The 18,788-nt window shown below is 38.2% G+C and overlaps 1 protein-coding gene across 1 annotated transcript in view; it reads left to right on the top strand.

Annotated features, from left to right (window-relative positions):
- LOC136043781 (synaptojanin-1-like) overlaps positions 1–18,788 on the top strand; it is an 82,525-nt gene that overhangs the window by 26,375 nt on the left and 37,362 nt on the right. The window contains exon 4 of the mRNA XM_065728695.1: positions 3,872–4,017. Within this exon, the coding sequence (XP_065584767.1) occupies positions 3,872–4,017 (146 nt within the window). The remainder of the gene's footprint in view (positions 1–3,871; positions 4,018–18,788) is intronic.

Genomic DNA, 18,788 nt, shown 5'->3' with positions numbered 1-18,788 from the left:
ATTTGTGTCCCGGTGTCCCGGTCTGTAATTTCTATTCGAACAATCCCTGTGTCCCGGTCGTCATATATATATCCCGCCTGTGCCCCCGGCGTCCCCGTTGTAGTTGTGTCCCTGTGTCCCGGTCGTCATTTATATTCCCTGTGTCCCGGTCGTGATTTGTGTCCGGGTGTCCCAGTCTGTAATTTCTCTTTAAGGTTCCCGGTCGTCATTTATATTCCCTGTGTCCCGGTCGTCATTTGTGTCCCGGTATGTAATTTCATCAGTTGACAAACATGACGTCAGTCGACAAACAACTTCATGACGCATACAGCTCAATCCTTAAAATGACGTCAGTCGACAAACATGACGTCACTCGACACACACACACAGACAACTATATATATATATATATATATATATATATATATATGTTTTTAACTACGTAAAACTTGCGAATATACAACATTCTTCGCTGTCCCATTGTCTGTACATATAAATAGATTGTCAGGTTTACCGACTCTTGAACATGCAACATATAATTGTCCATGGGAAAAACAATCCGTATTCAGATCTATACCTCATTATTCTAATGATTGCCCTTGTGCTTTGTTGATGGTGATTGCTAATCAAACATTCCCTGTGTCCCCATCGTCATTTATGTATCCCCCTGTGCCCCCCGTTGTAGTTGTGTCCCTGTGTCCCAGTCGTCATTTATAGTCGAGAAACATGACGTCAGTCGACACACAAACATGACGTCAGTCGACACACACGTCCCAGTCGTCATTTGTTTCCCGGTGTCCCAGTCTGTAATTTCTCTTTGAGTGTCACGGTCGTCATCGACTGACGAAATTACAGACCGGGACATCGGGACACAAATGACGAGTGGGACACCGGCACATAGGGAAAATAAATGACGACCGGGACACTCAAAGAGAAAGCGACCGGGACACAAGGAATGTTCGATTAGCAATCACCTTCAACAAAGCACCGGGACACAAATGACGACCGGGACACAGGGAGTATAAATGACGACCAGGACATCCCCGTGGGAGGGGCTGCAAGTTACAATCTTTGACCTGTGTTTACATATAGTAATGGTTACTAAGAAGTGTACAGACGTTTTCAGGGGGATTTTTTTGGTTTGGGGGTGGGGGATATTTGAGGGGGAGGGTTACCGGGGAGGATTTTTTTCATGGATGAACTTCTCATGGGAGAAGAGACTTTCAATGGAGAGGGCGCAGGATTTTCTAGCATTGTTTAAAAAAAAATGAAAAAATAAACATGAAAAGTTTTTTTTTTTACTGAAAGTAAGAAGCAGCATTAAAACTTAAAACGAACAGAAATTATTACCTATCTGAGGGGTCTACCTCCTCGTAATACCTCGCTCTTTACGCTAAAGCATTTTTAATAATTTCAACTATTTATTCTACGGCCTTTGTGATTCAGGGGTCATTCTTAAGGAATTGGGACAAAATTTAAGCTTTAATATCAAGAGCGAGGTATCGACGATGGTTGAGCCCCCTCATGTACGCAATAAAAACATACGAATATTGAAGTTCGCTACGTAATTTAATTCGTAAGTTACGTATATTTTTTACTTATGAAAACGTTCGTAAAAAGTTAAAAGTTATAGTTGCCTTTTTAAGTAATCAAAAAATAGGAGGGCAACTAGGTCTCCTCCCTCGCTTCTTTATTCTCAAAATCTTCCGATTAAAACTGTGAAAAAGCCATTTAGCCCCAAAAAATTAATATGCAAATTTCGTTTTAATTATTCATGTGTGGAGAGCCAAGATCAAACCATGCATTAATTCAAAGACGTCCAGAAATTAAACAAAAAAACGAGTTTTTTTAAATGAAAGTAAGGAGCGATATTAAAACTTAAAACGAACAGAAATTACTCCGTATATGAAAGGGGCTTTTCCTCCTCAACGCGCCGCTCTTTACGCTAAAGTTTGACTCTTTCTCTTAACTCTACATTTTAAAACATTAAAAACCCTTAGCGTAAAGAGCGGGGCGTTGAGGAGAAAAAGCCCCTTTCATACACGGAGTAATTTCTGATCGTTTTAAGTTTTAATGTCGCTCCTTACTTTCACTTTAAAAAACTTTTTTTTTTGTTTAATTGTAGATAGGAGCTTGAAACTACAGTAGGATTCTCTGATACGCTGAATCTGGTGGTGTAAATTTCGTTAAGGTTTTATGATTTTTACGGGTTGTTTCCTCCTCATCTGTGCTTCCAAACTTAAGTCTCTAGCCGGCAATCCTACAATTCGTCGCAATCCAAGTTTCTACCACCAGTCATGACCCGGTAGGGCGACAGGGAGGAAGCTACGGGGTTCTGCTCCGCCTCAAGGTTTGTCGCTTGACCTAAATCTCTTGACTTGTCTAGTTCTTCACCGTACCGCATTATTAGGTATTTTGGATATTTACATCTACCAAGCTCCAAATACTTTTTACAAAGGCGCTGTCTATGTGTGGTAACACTTTTAAGATGTATACCTCGCTTTGATTTAATTTTCCCCATGATTTCGGCTTTGTGTGCACAACTTTACTGAAGGTTCCTGACTATTTCTCATTTCTAGGTTTCTTCATTGCATTGAAATAATTTATGAAAATTTCACACTCTATTAACAAGCAGCTGATTATACCAGCCTGTCATTTTGGTCTCTGGGGGGTATTATTGGCGATCTGAAAAGATTCTTTCTGGCAACTGACTTGTAAAAATTTCAGGTAGCTGAAAATATTCTAGGGGACTGTTAGAAAACAGGAAAATAAATCGAAAAATGGTTCCAATCATCTTACAGGTTATTGTCTCCTGCTCATGATAGTACCGATTTTGTTCTAAAAGCAATATCCTTTATCGAGTACACTTGTGAAAAAGACCTAGACATTTTCTAAGATTTCTAAGCAATTAGAGGAAATAGAGCAAAATCCTTTCAAACATTTTGTAGCGTCTTCAAGAAGCTATGGCCTGATGTTAAAAGCGGCATCTGTGCCGCTGAATACATGCCAATGAATACTTGAGTACTTTTTAAATATAAATTTTCAATTTAACATGGGATTTTCGAGTTCCATCAGTTCACTTAATCACGGCCTTAACAAACGGGAAGAGCTACTTATTCCTTACTCTTGTTAAATGGCTATGCTTATTTTCAACCAAAAGTTTCATGCTATGGAAGAAATTGTCACTAAATTGGATGTTTAAAAACCATATTCCTAAATTTAAGTGAAAATTTGTTACAAATCAAGAATACCCAAAAATTAAAAAAAAGATGCTTTAGTTTAAGATATTTTTTCTGTCTTCTTAGGGTGTGTTAAAAAACCGTCCAGGATTCTTATTGATTTATTCAGAACAATTTGGAGTCCTCGTAAATGCGAAAGGTAAGACAACATCCAGACGCTCGGGCAATATTGAAACTAACATTTAATTAATGAAAAATATAAAGTCCTCATTATCTGGTACGGTAACAGGAAACTTCAATCCATGCAAACAACAAAGTTGAAGCTATATAAATTCTTAAATATCTGAATACATCTACTCTTTTTATGGAGGAAATTCCAATAATAATAGTTTGAAATGACACACGCCTCACTAACTTCGAACTAGACTGGTAACTCTGAGTAACCACTGGTAACTGGTAACCACTGGTAACTGGTAACCGCTGAGCTGAGAATGCCCACCGACAATTTGTATATTTTTACTGCTATTCATAATAATTATTTGAAATAAATTCAATAGACACAGCATACTTACCCTAGCAAGAAATGTTCCGTATCTCATTTTTGTATTTGGGGCGAATAGTTTAGATGATCAACCTCCTCAATAAATTCTGCTATAAATTACCCATAATATGTGTGCTGGAGCAGTTCCTATCCTTTTCTCTTATTCTTTCAGGTAACAAGGGAGGGGTCATGATTCGCTTCAACTTGCATTCAACGTCTTTTGCCTTTGTCTGCTCCCATTTCGCTGCTGGTCAGTCACAAGTAAAAGAACGCAATGACGACTATACTGAAATAGCCAGAAATCTTTGGTCTCCCTTCGTAAGTATTTATAGTAACTAGTAAAATTCTGGCAAGAAATCTAGGTATAATGAAGAAAGTCAAACATTTTTTTCCTAAATCTGTTCTCCGCCATCTTCATTTTTCTAGTATTTTTCATAGTAACGCACAATTTAAAATGGTCTATTTCTTTGTGTTATATCTGCGACTATGAAGTCTTATAATACAATGCTTTTTTTTATATTATCTGTTGTTAAGATAAGTTGCACAGCTTGTTTTTTTTTTTTTTTTGCGGTTTAACAAGCATAGGAAGAAAAAGCATCTAATGGTAATACTTCCTAATGAATAAGTGAGGCTGCCACTCACAGTCCATAAAATCTTCCTCTATTTGTAATTCTGTGGCGTTTTGCAAAAAGGGCTTAAGTCCACTTTATCTGAAAATGAATTAAGAATATGGTTCAAAAGAGTTATTCAAAATGGACTAATCTTTAATTTTGATCAAGTTATAATTTTTCCAAAAAAGTGGAAAAAAGAATGGTTCAATAGAGTTATTCAAAATGGACTCTTCTTTAATTTTGACCGAGTTATAATTTTTCCAAAAAAAAACGGAAAAAAGAATATATCTGCGACTATGAAGTCTTATAATACAATATTTTTTTTTTATGTTATCTGTTGTTAAGATACATGACACAAAAAGCTTTTTTCAATGTTTCAGATGAAGAATAAGCTAATGTTCGAACTGATTAAGTTATAAATGATGAAATGTTTTCAGCAAATCATAGACATATTACGTTTACATTAAGAACAAATGTTTATGTATTTTCAAGAATGCGTTTTGGGGTTCGATAACATCTCTTCTGGTTTCAAAAAGTTTTGGGAGGTTAAACTAGTATAAACTAGCTTAACCCTCCTTATCCACCCTTACTATAGACATACCATAGCAAACCATGGATGTATTAAGTTTACATAGTAAAACAAATGTTCCTGTATTTTCAATAATGGGTTTTGGGACTCGAAATCGTCTCTTCTGGTGCCAAAAAGTTTTGGGAGGTTAAACTAGTATAAAAATAATTTAATCCTCCTTTCCCTCCCTTACCATAGACATGTTAAGTTTACATAGTAAAACAAATGTTCCTGTAATTTCAATAATGGTTTTGGGACTCGAAATCGTCTCTTCTGGTGCCTAAAAGTTTTGGGAGGTTAAAACGGTATAAACTAGTTTAACCCTCCTTACCCTGCCTTATCATGGACACACCATAGCAAACCATAGACGTGTTAAGTTTACATAAAAAACAATTGTTCATGTATTTTCAATGGGTTTTAAGACTTGATATAGGATAGAATAGAATTTTATTTTTTTAATTTCTGTCACAGCATGGTTGCCAAATTTGAATTTTTTCGTCAAACAAGCATTAGTAAATATATATATAATACTAGCTGTTGGTGGCGGCCGCCAACACCTAGTTGGTGGGGGCGCTTCGTGCCCCCCCAAGCCCCCCCGCGCGCGTTAGTCGTTACGCGCCATATTAGTTACGCGCCATGCCATTGTAGTTATGTCCCTGTGTCCCACCTGTGATGTCTGTCTGTGTGTGTGTGTCGAGTGACGTCATTTTTGTGTGTCGACTAACGTCATGTTTGTTGATTGACGAAATTACACACCGGGACATCAGGACACAAATGACGACCGGGACATCTTATCTATATATATAAAAATAAGTTGACTGTCTGTCTGTCTGTGGATCAGGTGACGTCATGTTTCTGTGTCGGCTGACGTCATGAAATTAGTTGTCAGGTGACGTCATGTTTCTGTGTCGGCTGACGTCATGAAATTAGTTGTCGTCATTTTTGCTTTGACGGTGACGTCATTCAAGATATATAAGACATATGTTCACGTAGAAATCTATTAATGTTTAAGTTTACAATGACTGATGTACTTACCATGGCAAAAGCCGATGAAGATGCTCAAAGAGTCTATGCCAAAAAACTTGGTGCTGATAGAGAAAGTCAGAAAAGAAAGCGTGCCGCGGAACTACCAGAGCAACGCGAAAGCAGACTTGCTGCTAAAAGAGAAAGTGAAAAAAGAAGGCGTGCCGAGGAATCAAAAGAACAGCAGGGAAACAGGCTTGAGGCTGATAGAGAAATAAAGAACAGAAAGCGTGCCGAGGAATCAAAAGAACAGCAAGGAAACAGGCTTGAGGCTGATAGAGAAAGAAAGAACAGAAAGCGTGCCGAGGAATCAAAAGAACAGCAAGGAAACAGGCTTGAGGCTGATAGAGAAAGAAAGAACAGAAAGCGTGCCGAGGAACTACCAGAGCAACGCGGAAGCAGGCTTGCTGCTGATAGAGAAAGTAAGAAAAGAAAGCGTGCCGAGGAATCAGAGCAACCTGAAAGTTATCGCCTGGCATTCAGGTACAACCCAGTCGATGATTATAGCTTGAGTAGATGTGTTCAAATCGGGACAATGTCTAAAATTTGTCCCTATTGCAAGGCCTTGAAATTCAATGGTGAAACAATGGGAATGTGTTGCGCCTCAGGAAAAGTTAAACTTCCTCTATTGGCTGCACCACCAGAGCCATTGAAGACTTTCCTTACTGGAACTACGTCAGAATCTAAGCGTTTTTTGTCAAAAATCAGAAAATACAACTCATGTTTCCAAATGACGTCGTTTGGAGCCCAAATCGAAAATCCAGATCAATTTATGTCTACTTTCAAAGTTAAAGGGCAAATTTATCATAAAGCAGGGTCCCTTCTACCATTCTCAGGCGAGAATCATAAATTTTTACAATTGTACTTCATCAGTGATAGAAATTCTGAATTGAATGCACGTTGCGAAATTTCTCCCAAAGTTGAAAGGACAATCGTTTCCCAATTACAACATCTTTTCCACGAAAATAATAAGTTAGTGCGTCTGTTCAAAACAGCCATCGATTTGATGCCTACTGATACGCATAAAATTGTTATTTCCGCTGACAAAACGCCTCCTGGCCAACATGTGCCCAGATACAATGCTCCGACTATCGACGAAGTGGCAATCGTTATGGTCGGTGATCAGTTTTTACCTCGAGATATTATTCTTCATAAGCGAAACGCTCAGTTGTTAAGAATTGCTAAAACTCATCGATGCTACGATGCCCTACAATATCCTATCATTTTTTGGGATGGAGCCGACGGCTATCACTTTAATATTAAATTGATGAATCCAGCCACTAACAAAGAAATGAATAAGAAATGCAGTGCAATGCATTATTATTCCTATAGACTAATGATTCGGCAGGATGAAGAAAATTATATTTTAAAATGCCGTGAATTGTTTCACCAATTCGTCGTGGATATGTATGCTAAAATTGAATCAGAACGTTTGCTATATATCCGCCTGAATCAGACCAAGCTCCGCTCTGAACAATACATTCATTTGCGAGATGCAGTTATAAATGACGGTAATACCACAAACGTTGGAAGATTAACAATTTTACCTTCGTCATATGCTGGCAGTCCCCGTCATATGCATGAATATGCTCAAGATGCTATTGCGTATGTTCGTCTCTATGGTAGTCCAGATTTATTTATTACATTTACATGTAATCAATCTTGGGACGAGATACTGCAGCTTTTACTTCAAGGACAATCGGCGGTTCATAGGCATGACATTACGGCACGTGTCTTCCGGCAAAAGTTGAAATCACTGATAAACTACCTTGTAAAACATGAAGTGTTTGGGTCAGTGCGATGCTGGACGTACTCAGTGGAATGGCAAAAACGAGGTTTGCCACACGCACATATACTAATCTGGCTACATAAAAAATTACTTGGAACGAAATTGATGATGTGATTTCCGCTGAAATACCAGATAAAAATGTCGATAAGGGGTTACATGATATTATTGTAAAAAATATGATACATGGACCTTGCGGTGCACTGAACGAAAATTCACCATGCATGGCCAAAGGAAGGTGCACAAAGCAATATCCTCGACTTTTAGTACCCAAAACAATTACTGGCAATGATGGTTACCCACAATATAGAAGAAGATCTACTGAAGATGGCGGTAAAACAGCAATAATAAAGAAGCGTAACGGTACCACCATCGAAGTAGATAACCAGTGGGTTGTTCCATATTCCCCATTATTATCAAAAACATTTAATGCACACATAAACGTTGAATACTGTAACTCCGTAAAGGCAATCAAATACATATGTAAATACGTCAACAAAGGCAGTGACATGGCAGTTTTTGGCTTGCAGCCCGAAATCAAAGATTTCGATGAAATCGTAGAATATCAGGCTGGAAGATACATAAGCAGTAATGAAGCTGTTTGGCGAATTCTTTCATTTCCGATACATGAACGTAGTCCAGCTGTTGTTCACTTAGCGGTACATTTACAGAATGGTCAACGTGTTTATTTCACGGAAACCAACGTGCAACAAAGAGTCCTGAATCCACCGGATACAACATTAACAGCTTTTTTTTCGCTTTGCAAAAATGATTCTTTTGCAAAAAAACTGCTGTATACTGAAGTGCCTTCGTATTACACGTTGAATACTAAAAATAAAGTATTTGAACGTCGAAAACAGGGTAAGTCAGTCGACGGCCAACCTACCATCTTCAAAGATACCACGATAGGAAGACTCTACACCGTTCACCCCAATCAACATGAATGCTTCTTTCTACGCCTGCTTTTGGTGAATGTACCCGGTCCGACATCCTTTGCCATCAGCTCCTACAGAGTTATGGGAAAAATATAAGTCAAAAATGTCCGAAGATATACTCCATCGAAAACAGTTAGAGACGTCAGATATGACTTTTGATTTTACCTCAGAAATTTATAACTACACTTTAGTTGTTATAGAAGATTTGTGCGTAAGTATGGCAAACAAACCTCTTCAGGATTTGGGAATGCCTTCACCTAACCGTATCGCTGCTGTTTCGACATGTGTAGAATTGGATCGTGAACAAAGTTACAGTACGAGTGATTTATTGTCGTATGTACAAAATAACATTTCCAAGTTAACGTCGGAACAAAAAGACATTTATGATACGATAATGCATTGTGTCGATAACAACGTTGGAGAAATTTTCTTTTTGGATGCGCCAGGAGGTACTGGTAAAACGTTTGTGATAAAACTGATTCTGGCATCAATTCGATCAAAAAATGATATAGCGTTGGCAATTGCGTCGTCCGGAATAGCCGCAACATTGCTGCCTGGTGGAAGAACTGCTCATTCCGCTTTGATATTGCATCTGAACTTGCATTCTACAGAAACTCCCACGTGCAATATTTCCAAATCATCTGGGATGGGTAAAGTATTGCAGCAATGCAAACTTATTATTTGGGATGAGTGCACAATGGCACACAAAAAATCGCCCGAGGCTCTGGATCAATGCTTGAAAGATTTGCGAGGGAAGTCGAAACCCTTTGGCAGCACCTTAATATTGCTTGCGGGAGATTTCAGGCAAACATTACCTATAATACCTAGATCAACTCCTGCAGACGAAATGAATGCTTGCCTGAAAAATTCTAATTTATGGGCACACGTAAAAACATTAAAATTAACTACAAATATGCGTTTCCGATTGCAAACCGATGACTCTAGTCAAACATTTTCAGATCAATTGCTGGCAATGGGAAACGGAAAGCTCCCAGTAGACTCAATTTCAGGACGTATACAACTACCTGCTGATTTCTGTAATTTAGTGACGTCCAAAAATGAATTGATTGAAAAAGTATTTCCGAATATTCTAAAAAATTATAAAAATGATAAATGGCTAAGTGAAAGAGCGATTCTCGCACCCAAAAATATAGACGTCCACGAAATCAACAATATTGTTTTGACCAAGATTCGAGACCAGGCAGTCCTTTACAAGTCAGTCGACACAGTTTTGGAACCAAATGAAGCGGTTAATTATCCATCTGAATTTTTAAATTCCATAGATCTTTCAGGGTTTCCACCACACGTGCTACAACTAAAAATAGGCGTACCAATAATACTTTTAAGAAATATAAACCCACCAAAGCTTTGCAATGGCACTCGACTTGCCGTAAAAAAAAACAATGGAAAACCTAATAGAGGCCACAATCTTGACAGGGCCTTTTGAGGGTGAGGCTGTTCTTATTCCTCGCATTCCCATGATTCCAACGGATCTGCCTTTTCAATTTAAAAGATTGCAATTCCCAATTCGATTAGCATTTGCAATCACCATTAACAAAGCTCAAGGTCAATCATTAGAAAAATGTGGTATAGATTTTAATACTGATTGTTTTTCCCATGGACAATTGTACGTTGCATGTTCGAGGGTCGGTAAACCTGACAATCGATTTTTATGCAGCGACAATCGGACAGCGAAGAATGTTGTATATTCGCAAGTTTTACGCAGTTAATTTGTATTTTGGAACCAAATGAAGCGGTTAATTATCCTTCTGAATTTTTAAATTCCATAGATCCTTCAGGGTTTCCACCACACGTGCTACAACTAAAAATAGGCGTACCAATAATACTTTTAAGAAATATCAACCCACCAAAGCTTTGCAATGGCACGCGACTTGCCGTAAAAAAAAACAATGGAAAACCTAATAGAGGCCACAATCTTGACAGGGCCTTATGAGGGTGAGGCTGTTCTTATTCCTCGCATTCCCATGATTCCAACGGATCTGCTTTTTCAATTTAAAAGATTGCAATTCCCAATTCGATTAGCATTTGCAACCACCATCAACAAAGCTCAAGGGCAATCACTAGAAAAATGAGGTATAGATCTTAATACAGATTGCTTTACCAATGTACAATTGTATGTTGCATCTTTGAGGGTCGGTAAACCTGACAATCTATTTATACGCACAGACAATGGGACAGCGAAGACTGTTGTATATTCACAAGTTTTACGTAGTTAATTTGTATTGTATCTATCTATCTATCTATCTATCTATCTATATAAAAACGAGTTGTGTGTATGCATGTTTGTTTGTTTGTAAAAAGAGCGTTTGCATATGACGTCATTATTAGTACATACGGCTTTGTATATGGACAGACAATGGGAAAGCCAAGAATGTTGTATATTCGCAATTTTTACGTAGTTTGAAACACATATATAAATCTATCTATATTCACAGGTGGGACACAGGGACACAACTACAATGGCGCGTAACTAATATGGCGCGTAACGACTTACGCGCGCGGGGGGGCTTGGGGGGGCGCGAAGCGCCCCACCAACTAGGTGTTGGGGTGGCGCGAAGCGCCACCCCAACAGCTAGTATATATATAAAAATAAGTTGTCTGTGTGTCTGTGTGTCGAGTGACGTCATGTTTGTGTGTCGACTGACGTCATGTTTGTTGATTGACGAAATTACACACCGGGACATCGGGACACAAATGACGACCGGGACACCGGGACATAGGGAATATAAATGACGACCGGGACCCTCAAAGAGAAAGCGACCGGGACACAACGAATGTTCGATTAGCAATCACCATCAACAAAGCACCGGGACACAAATGACGACCGGGACACAGGGAATATAAATGACGACCAGGACACTCAAAGAGAAATTACAGACCGGGACACCGGAACACAAATGACGACCGGGACACCGGGACACATGGAATATAAATGACGACCGCGACACTCAACGAGACATTACAGACTGGGACACCGGGACACAAATGACGACCGGGACACAGGGAAACAACAACAACGGGGACGCCGAGGGGCACAGGGGGATATATAAATGACGACGGGGACACAGGGAATGTTCGATTAGCAATCACCATCAACAAAGCTCAAGGGCAATCATTAGAATAATGAGGTAGATCTGAATACAGATTGTTTTTCCCATGGACAATTATATGTTGCATGTTCAAGAGTCGGTAAACCTGACAATCTATTTATATGTACAGACAATGGGACAGCCAAGAATGTTGTACATTCGCAAGTTTTACGTAGTTATATATATATATATATATATATATATATATATATATATATATATATATATATATATATATATATATATCTATATTCACAGGTGGGAACAGGGATACAACTACAATGGCACGTAACTAATATGGCGCGTAACGACTTTCGTCGTTACGCAAGTAACGACGCATATATATATATATATATATATATATATATATATATATATATATATATATATATATATATATATATATATATATATATACGAGTTCCGGGTAAAATAAGGGTGATAAAACGAGTTGGTTTTAAAAAAATCATAAAAGTACTCAGGGCTTACCTTATTTGCACTTTGAAAAACAAAAATCGCTAGCTGGTAATCACGTAGCTCACCTATGTTCAAAATATCATTCTTTCTAAAACACTCTGCAGTATTCTGAAAGTTTTGAAATTCTCCTATCAGACGCAGTGCTTTGTTTTGTATTATTTGAGTTCGCTTATAATTCATTACTAAATTGCTTGCCCAAACAGAACAACCGTACGTGATGTAAGGGTGCACAATAGCACTGTATAACAATTTGACAACTGCTACCGGGAATACTTTTTTCAGTCTCCTCATCACTCCCAATCCTCTAGCTGCTTTTGCCGACACTATTTCACCATGCTTCTTCCAAGACAAATTACAATCAATATAAAATCCGAGATATTTACAAAAAACACCTGTGTTATGCTAACACCGTTATAAAGCACATTTTCAAGAAATTCAGGTACACCAGTTCTACTAAACACCATAAAATTCGTTTTTCTTGGATTTACTGCAAGGGAGCTTAGAGCTGTAAAACATGAAGCTGACTAAGGACGTGGTTCGCTTTTTGCACAACCTCTTTTGAAGTCCGGGCAAACACTGTGATAGCTGTATCATCGGCGAAAGAGGTTAAAACTGAATCATTTAGGTAAAATCGAAAAGTATCTACATATACCAAGAAGAGTAATGGGCCAATGACTGATCCTTGGGGAACACCACAATTTATAGGCATAGCTGCGCTAGATATATCACTCATCACCACCTTCATTAATCTTCCACACAGATAAGACCGAAACCAACTTAATGCTGTATCTTTAATTCCAAGGTTTCGCAGTCTTTTCAGTAGAACTTCAAAATCCACAGTGTCAAACGCCTTCTTCAAATCAATAAAAATAGTTAGAGGGATCAAATTATTTTCTAACGCACTATTTACACAATCTAAAAGGTGATGAACGGCATGCACTATAGAATGACCTTTTCTAAAACCAAACTGCGAATCTGACAAAAACCCAAGCGAATTCATGTACTCGTACATTTTCTTATACATTACTTTTTCATACATTTTTGAGAAGAGCAGTAGAATAGATATTGGACTCCAGTTGGAAATATCTCTTTTATCGCCTCCTTTATGGAGGGGTATAACTTTTACCCGCTTTAGTTCGTCAGAAAACACACCTATTTGAACAGATAAATTGATTAGACATAATATCACAGGTAAGAGATACGCAGCAACTGCTTTAAATGCTTTAATGTTTAGGCCATCAACACCAGCTGCATTAGATTTGATCGATTTCACTGCTTGGGTAATGTCATCCATAGTACATTCGGTAAAGTAAAATGAGTGATGAAGACCGCGATTATCGTCAAACTCCTCAGTATCTTGCTGCCCGCTTTGATCTTTTGCCTCTTGGTTTATTTGCGATCCTATTTTGGTAAAAAACTTACAAAACTCTTCACTAGCTTCTTGCCTCCCACTCACAGTTCTTTCACCTATGGCTAACTGTTCAGTTGATGCTGAATCCTTGCCATTGCCCTCCCATTGTCCCTCCAATGTCTCCTTTCTGCGATTTTAATTTCTCTCCGAAATACTCCCTCATTGCAGCTCGTCGTGCAGAATTCACCCTATTTCTGGCCTTTCTGTACTCTTCCCAACTGTCATCACTCTCACAATTGAGATAATCTGAGAATAGTTGGTCTCTCTTCTTCATCATTTCCAGTATCTCTTCCGTAATCCATGGCTTCCGCGGTTGATTTTTCTTCTTAGTTGCAGTTTTTAATGGGCAACACTGATCATAGATGGGAGACAAAATATACTCATAAATTTATCAAAAGCAGTCGAGGGGTCTTCTTTCTCCGCCATGACTTCTTGCCATGATACTGTGCTGATTTCATTTTTAAATTTCCTGAGATTTTCAGCTTTCATCATTCTGAATTGAAGTTTAGTAGTGGTTTTATGTTTACAGCCAAATCTTTTAATGGTGCAAAATACTGGTAGATGGTCCGACCCAGGGTGTAAGACAATGTCAGCACAGCACTCCACAATTGCATCCGAAGAAAGGAAGATATTGTCAATCAGGGTTGCCGAATGATCTGTTATCCTAGTTGGGATTGAAACTGCTGGATAAAGGTTATGTGAAAGCATAAGGTTAAAAAAAATCAAGGTTTACTCCTTCTAGATTTAAAAGATCGAAGTTAAAATCGCCTAAAAAAATACACTGGAGTTTAGTACTTGACATTCTTTGAAGAAATCCATCGAATTCTCTAAAAAATTCATCTGGGTTTGCGCTGGGCGGCCGGTAATCCAAAGAAATGATGAACTTTCTATTTTTCTCTAACTCTATTTCTATTGATAAAGTTTCGAGCTTACCTTCACTCCAGAGAGTCATCTCGAATTACGTAATCCAAAGAATTTGCAAGCAGAAAAGTCAAACCTCATCCTCTCATTGAACTCCTTGATTTTGACACAAGTTTATAGCCTGGACAAAAATGTGACGAGAGGAAAGTGTCTTGAGTTACTAACGACTCGCAAATCCCTAATACTTCTTCCTTATCAAACAGTTCGTGGTAACGAACTGTAGTAAGGAGCGACCCGGCTCAATAGTAACCAAAACTCTAAAAAATGGAATTTTGATACCAATAGCTACATCAAAAGAATCGCATTTTAATGCTGGTTTTAAATATATAAGTTTCATCAAGTTTAGTCTTACCCATCAAAGGTTACGAGCCTGAGAAAATTTGCGTTATTTTAGAAAATAGGGGGAAACGCCCCCTAAAAGTCATAGAATCTTAACGAAAATCACACCATCAGATTCAGCGTATCAGAGAACCCTACTGTAGAAGTTTCGAGCTCCTATCTACAAAAATGTGGAATTTTGCATTTTTTGCCAGAAGGCAGATCACGGATGCGTGTTTATTTGTTTTTTTGTTTTTTTGTTTTTTTTTTGTTTTTTTTCCCCAGGGGTGATCGTATCGACCCAGTTGTCCTAGAATGCTGCAAGAGGGCTCATTCTAACGGAAATGAAAAGTTCTAGTGCCCTTTTTAAGTGACCAAAAAAATTGGAGGGCACCTAGGCCCCCTCCCACGCTAATTATTTTCCCAAAGTCAACGGATCAAAATTCTGAGATAGCCATTTTATTCAGCGTAGTCAAAAAACCTTATAACTATGTCTTCGGGGACGACTTACTCCCCCACAGTCCCCGTGGGAGGGGCAACAAGTTACAAACTTTGACCTGTGCTTATATATAGTAATGGTTATTGGGAAGTATACAGGCGTTTTCAGGAGGATTTTTTTGGTTTGGGGGAGGTGTTGAGAAGAGGGGGATATAATGGGGGAACTTTCCTTCGAGAATTTGTAATGGGAGAAGAAAATTTCCATGAAGGGAGAGCAGGATTTACTAGCATTATTTAAAAAAAAACAATTAAAAAATAAAAGTGAAAAAGTTTTTTCAGCTGGAAGTAAGGAACAGCAATAAAACTTAAAACAAACAGAAATTATTACCCATATGAGGGGCTCACCTCCTTCTAATACCTCGCTCTTTACGCTAAAGTATTTTTGGTAATTTCTACTACTTATTCTACGGCTTTTGTGATTCAGGGGGTCATTCTTAATGAATTGGGATAAAATTTAAGCTTTAGTGTACAGAGCGAGGTACTGACGATGGGGCGAATCCCCTCATATATGTAATAAAAACATGAGAATACAAAAGTTCTTTACGTAAGCTAATTTATAAGTTACGTAAATCTTTTACCAATAAAAAGATTCGTAAAAAATTAAAAGTTCTAGTTGCCTTTATAATTAACCAAAAAATCGGGGGGCAACTAGGCTTCGTCCCCCGCTCTTTTTTTCTCAAAATCATTCGATCAAAGTTATGAGAAAGCCATTGAGCCAAAAAAAAAAAAATATGCAAATTTCGTTTTGATTATTCCTCTGCGGAGAGCCAAAATCAAAACATGCATTGATTCAAAAACGTTCAGAAATTAAATAAAAAAAACAAGTTTTTTCAACTGAAAGTAAGGAGTGACATCAAAACTTAAAACGCACAGAAATTACTTCGTATATGAAAGAGGCTGCTTCCTCATCAACGCCCCGCTCTTTACGCTAAAGTTTTTTACTGTTTTAGAAAGAAGAATTGAGAGAAAGAGTCAAACTTTAGCGTAAAGAGCGGGGCGTTGATGAGGAAGCAGCCTCTTTCATATACGAAGTAATTTCTGTGCGTTTTAAGTTTTGATGTCACTCCTTACTTTCAGTTGAAAAAACTTGTTTTTTTTATTTAATTTTATAAAGATCTAGCAGACGGGCAACCTCACGGTGGTTAGAATTCAGATGACAATTCCACTGAGCCACAGTCAAAGACTCAGATTTCCCAGGTATTTCAATATCACTTAACCGAATATATTTGCTACTCCGCAGCGGCTTAAATGGATGACCCACAAAATCATTCGCTAGCGATAACGACAAAACATCTTCAATACGAAACGGCGAATTTTGCAACAACTCCAAACGGGACTGCTGCATATCATTATTTACTTGAACAGCCATTCATAATATAGTACAGACCGCATTTGACGGTAAGGAAATATACAGAAAAGGGATAACGAAAAAAAACAAAAAATATTGTAAACTCGAACAAGAAAAAGAAAAAAAAATGAACGGAAATGAAAACAATTATCACTGTAGCTGATATTACAGAAGATCATCGATACCCCAAATACGCTGAATTGGACTAACACTAGACTGTCGCACAAAAACTCTCCCCTGATCTGACCATACACATCGGTTTCCAAATTTTTCTCTGGCAGCATTCAGTAACTCGCGCTTTTTCTTTGTGAGATTTTCAGATACAAAAATTCCACTATTTGCAAGATTCTTCTTTGCTTTGAAAACGGCGCTAGCAATGTCCTTAGAACGAAATTTCACGAGCACGGGAGCCACCTTGTCCGGTCTTTGTGAGTTACTAGAATCCAGACGGAACCGGTGAACACTCACAACATCGGAATTTGGATACTAGACAGGCCCATTTGGTCAAGTATGATGTGATTAATAGCTGGATTTAGATTTTGCAATGGGTTCTGTTTCACACCGTTAAATAAGAGAGAATCTAGCTTAGCTTCCTGCTCATAATCGTCAACTTTCGCCTCTAGTTGAGCTACCCTGTCCTCAAGGATTTCAATAGCATGCAAGTAACCTTTGAGCTGTTTTTCAATGATTATAAACTTTGGGCTAAATTCTATTATGATCGCATCGTGTATTTCTGAAACCATGGTCTCTGTCGGAAACTTTGCAGTACTAGCCGCTGGAGTTGACCCGGTCGATTTCAGTTTTTCGGCTATTTTCTTTTCAATTGTCTCTGATAAATTTTTCTTTGTAGCGAGCAAATCCTGCTCGGTAGCATTAACAAGATTTCGCAATTCTGCTGCACAATCAGCAGCAGTATTTGAACCCTTCAGATACTGTTTATAAACATCCGGATAATCACGTAATTCATCAAATGCAGCATCTACTCCTCTCGTTTTCTTGGCTGAAGCTTCCGTTACATTATCTTTGTAACTGACAAGCTGCTCAGAAGTAACAAATTGGCGATCATGTTTTTTTCCAAAGCAGAAAACGTGATACTTTTTTGGCCCTTTCGAAGTGGGGACAGACTCCAGAATCCGAACTGGCCATAATGGGTAGCCTGCGAACCTAGCTAGAAAGAGATCCCCTGGTTTGGTGTTGACCGGTACATTTGGACTCATTTTAAAACTGGGATAAGGGAAGCAATTGTAAGGGAAGTGTTGGAGGCTGTCTACCTTGTCCCTGCAATTTAAGGGGCAAGCCCGGCGGGTACCACGGCTCTTGCATTATCTATATATATAAAAATAAGTTGTCTGCGGGTCTGTCGAGTGACGTCATGTCATCATGTCGTCATGAAGTTAGTTGTCGTCGTGTTTGATATGGCGATGACGTCATTACAGGTATTTAAGAAAATCGTTAAAAGACAAATTTTTAATTGTAAGAAGATCGTGGACGGAAAAATGTTTAATTGTAAAATGACTGAAGAACCTACAATGGCAACATCCGAGGAAGCTGCTCAAAAGACAAATTTTTAATTGTAAGAAGATCGTGGACGGAAAAATGTTTAATTGTAAAATGACTGAAGAACCTACAATGGCAACAGCCGAGGAAGCTGCTCAAAGAGTCTATGTCAAAAAACTTGCGGCTGATAGAGAAAGCAAGAAAAGAAAGCGTGCCGAGGAATCACAAGAACAGCAAGAAAACAGGCTTGCGGCTAATAGAGAAAGTAAGAACAGAAAGCGTGCCGAGGAATCACAATATATATGTGTATATATATATATATATATATATATATATATATATATATATATATATATAATCTATATATATAAAAACAAGTTGTATGTGTGTTATGTCTGTCTGTCTGTCTGTCCGCATATGACGTCTGAATAATTTCATCATATACCAATTCAAAAACGAATGTATTCAAGCCCGAAGTAGCTGAGTTGGTAACGCGTTATGTTCCAGGTTCTAGGTCCGAGAGGTTGCTGGTTCGAACCTTGGCTAGGTAAAAACTACAAAAAAAAAACTAAAAAGAAAAAACTAA

This window comes from Artemia franciscana, unplaced genomic scaffold (genome assembly GCF_032884065.1).
Source record: "Artemia franciscana unplaced genomic scaffold, ASM3288406v1 Scaffold_986, whole genome shotgun sequence".
Taxonomy (NCBI): Eukaryota; Metazoa; Arthropoda; class Branchiopoda; order Anostraca; family Artemiidae; genus Artemia; species Artemia franciscana.
Note: the sequence above shows the minus strand (reverse complement) of the source record. Positions and strands in the feature narration are given on the sequence as shown.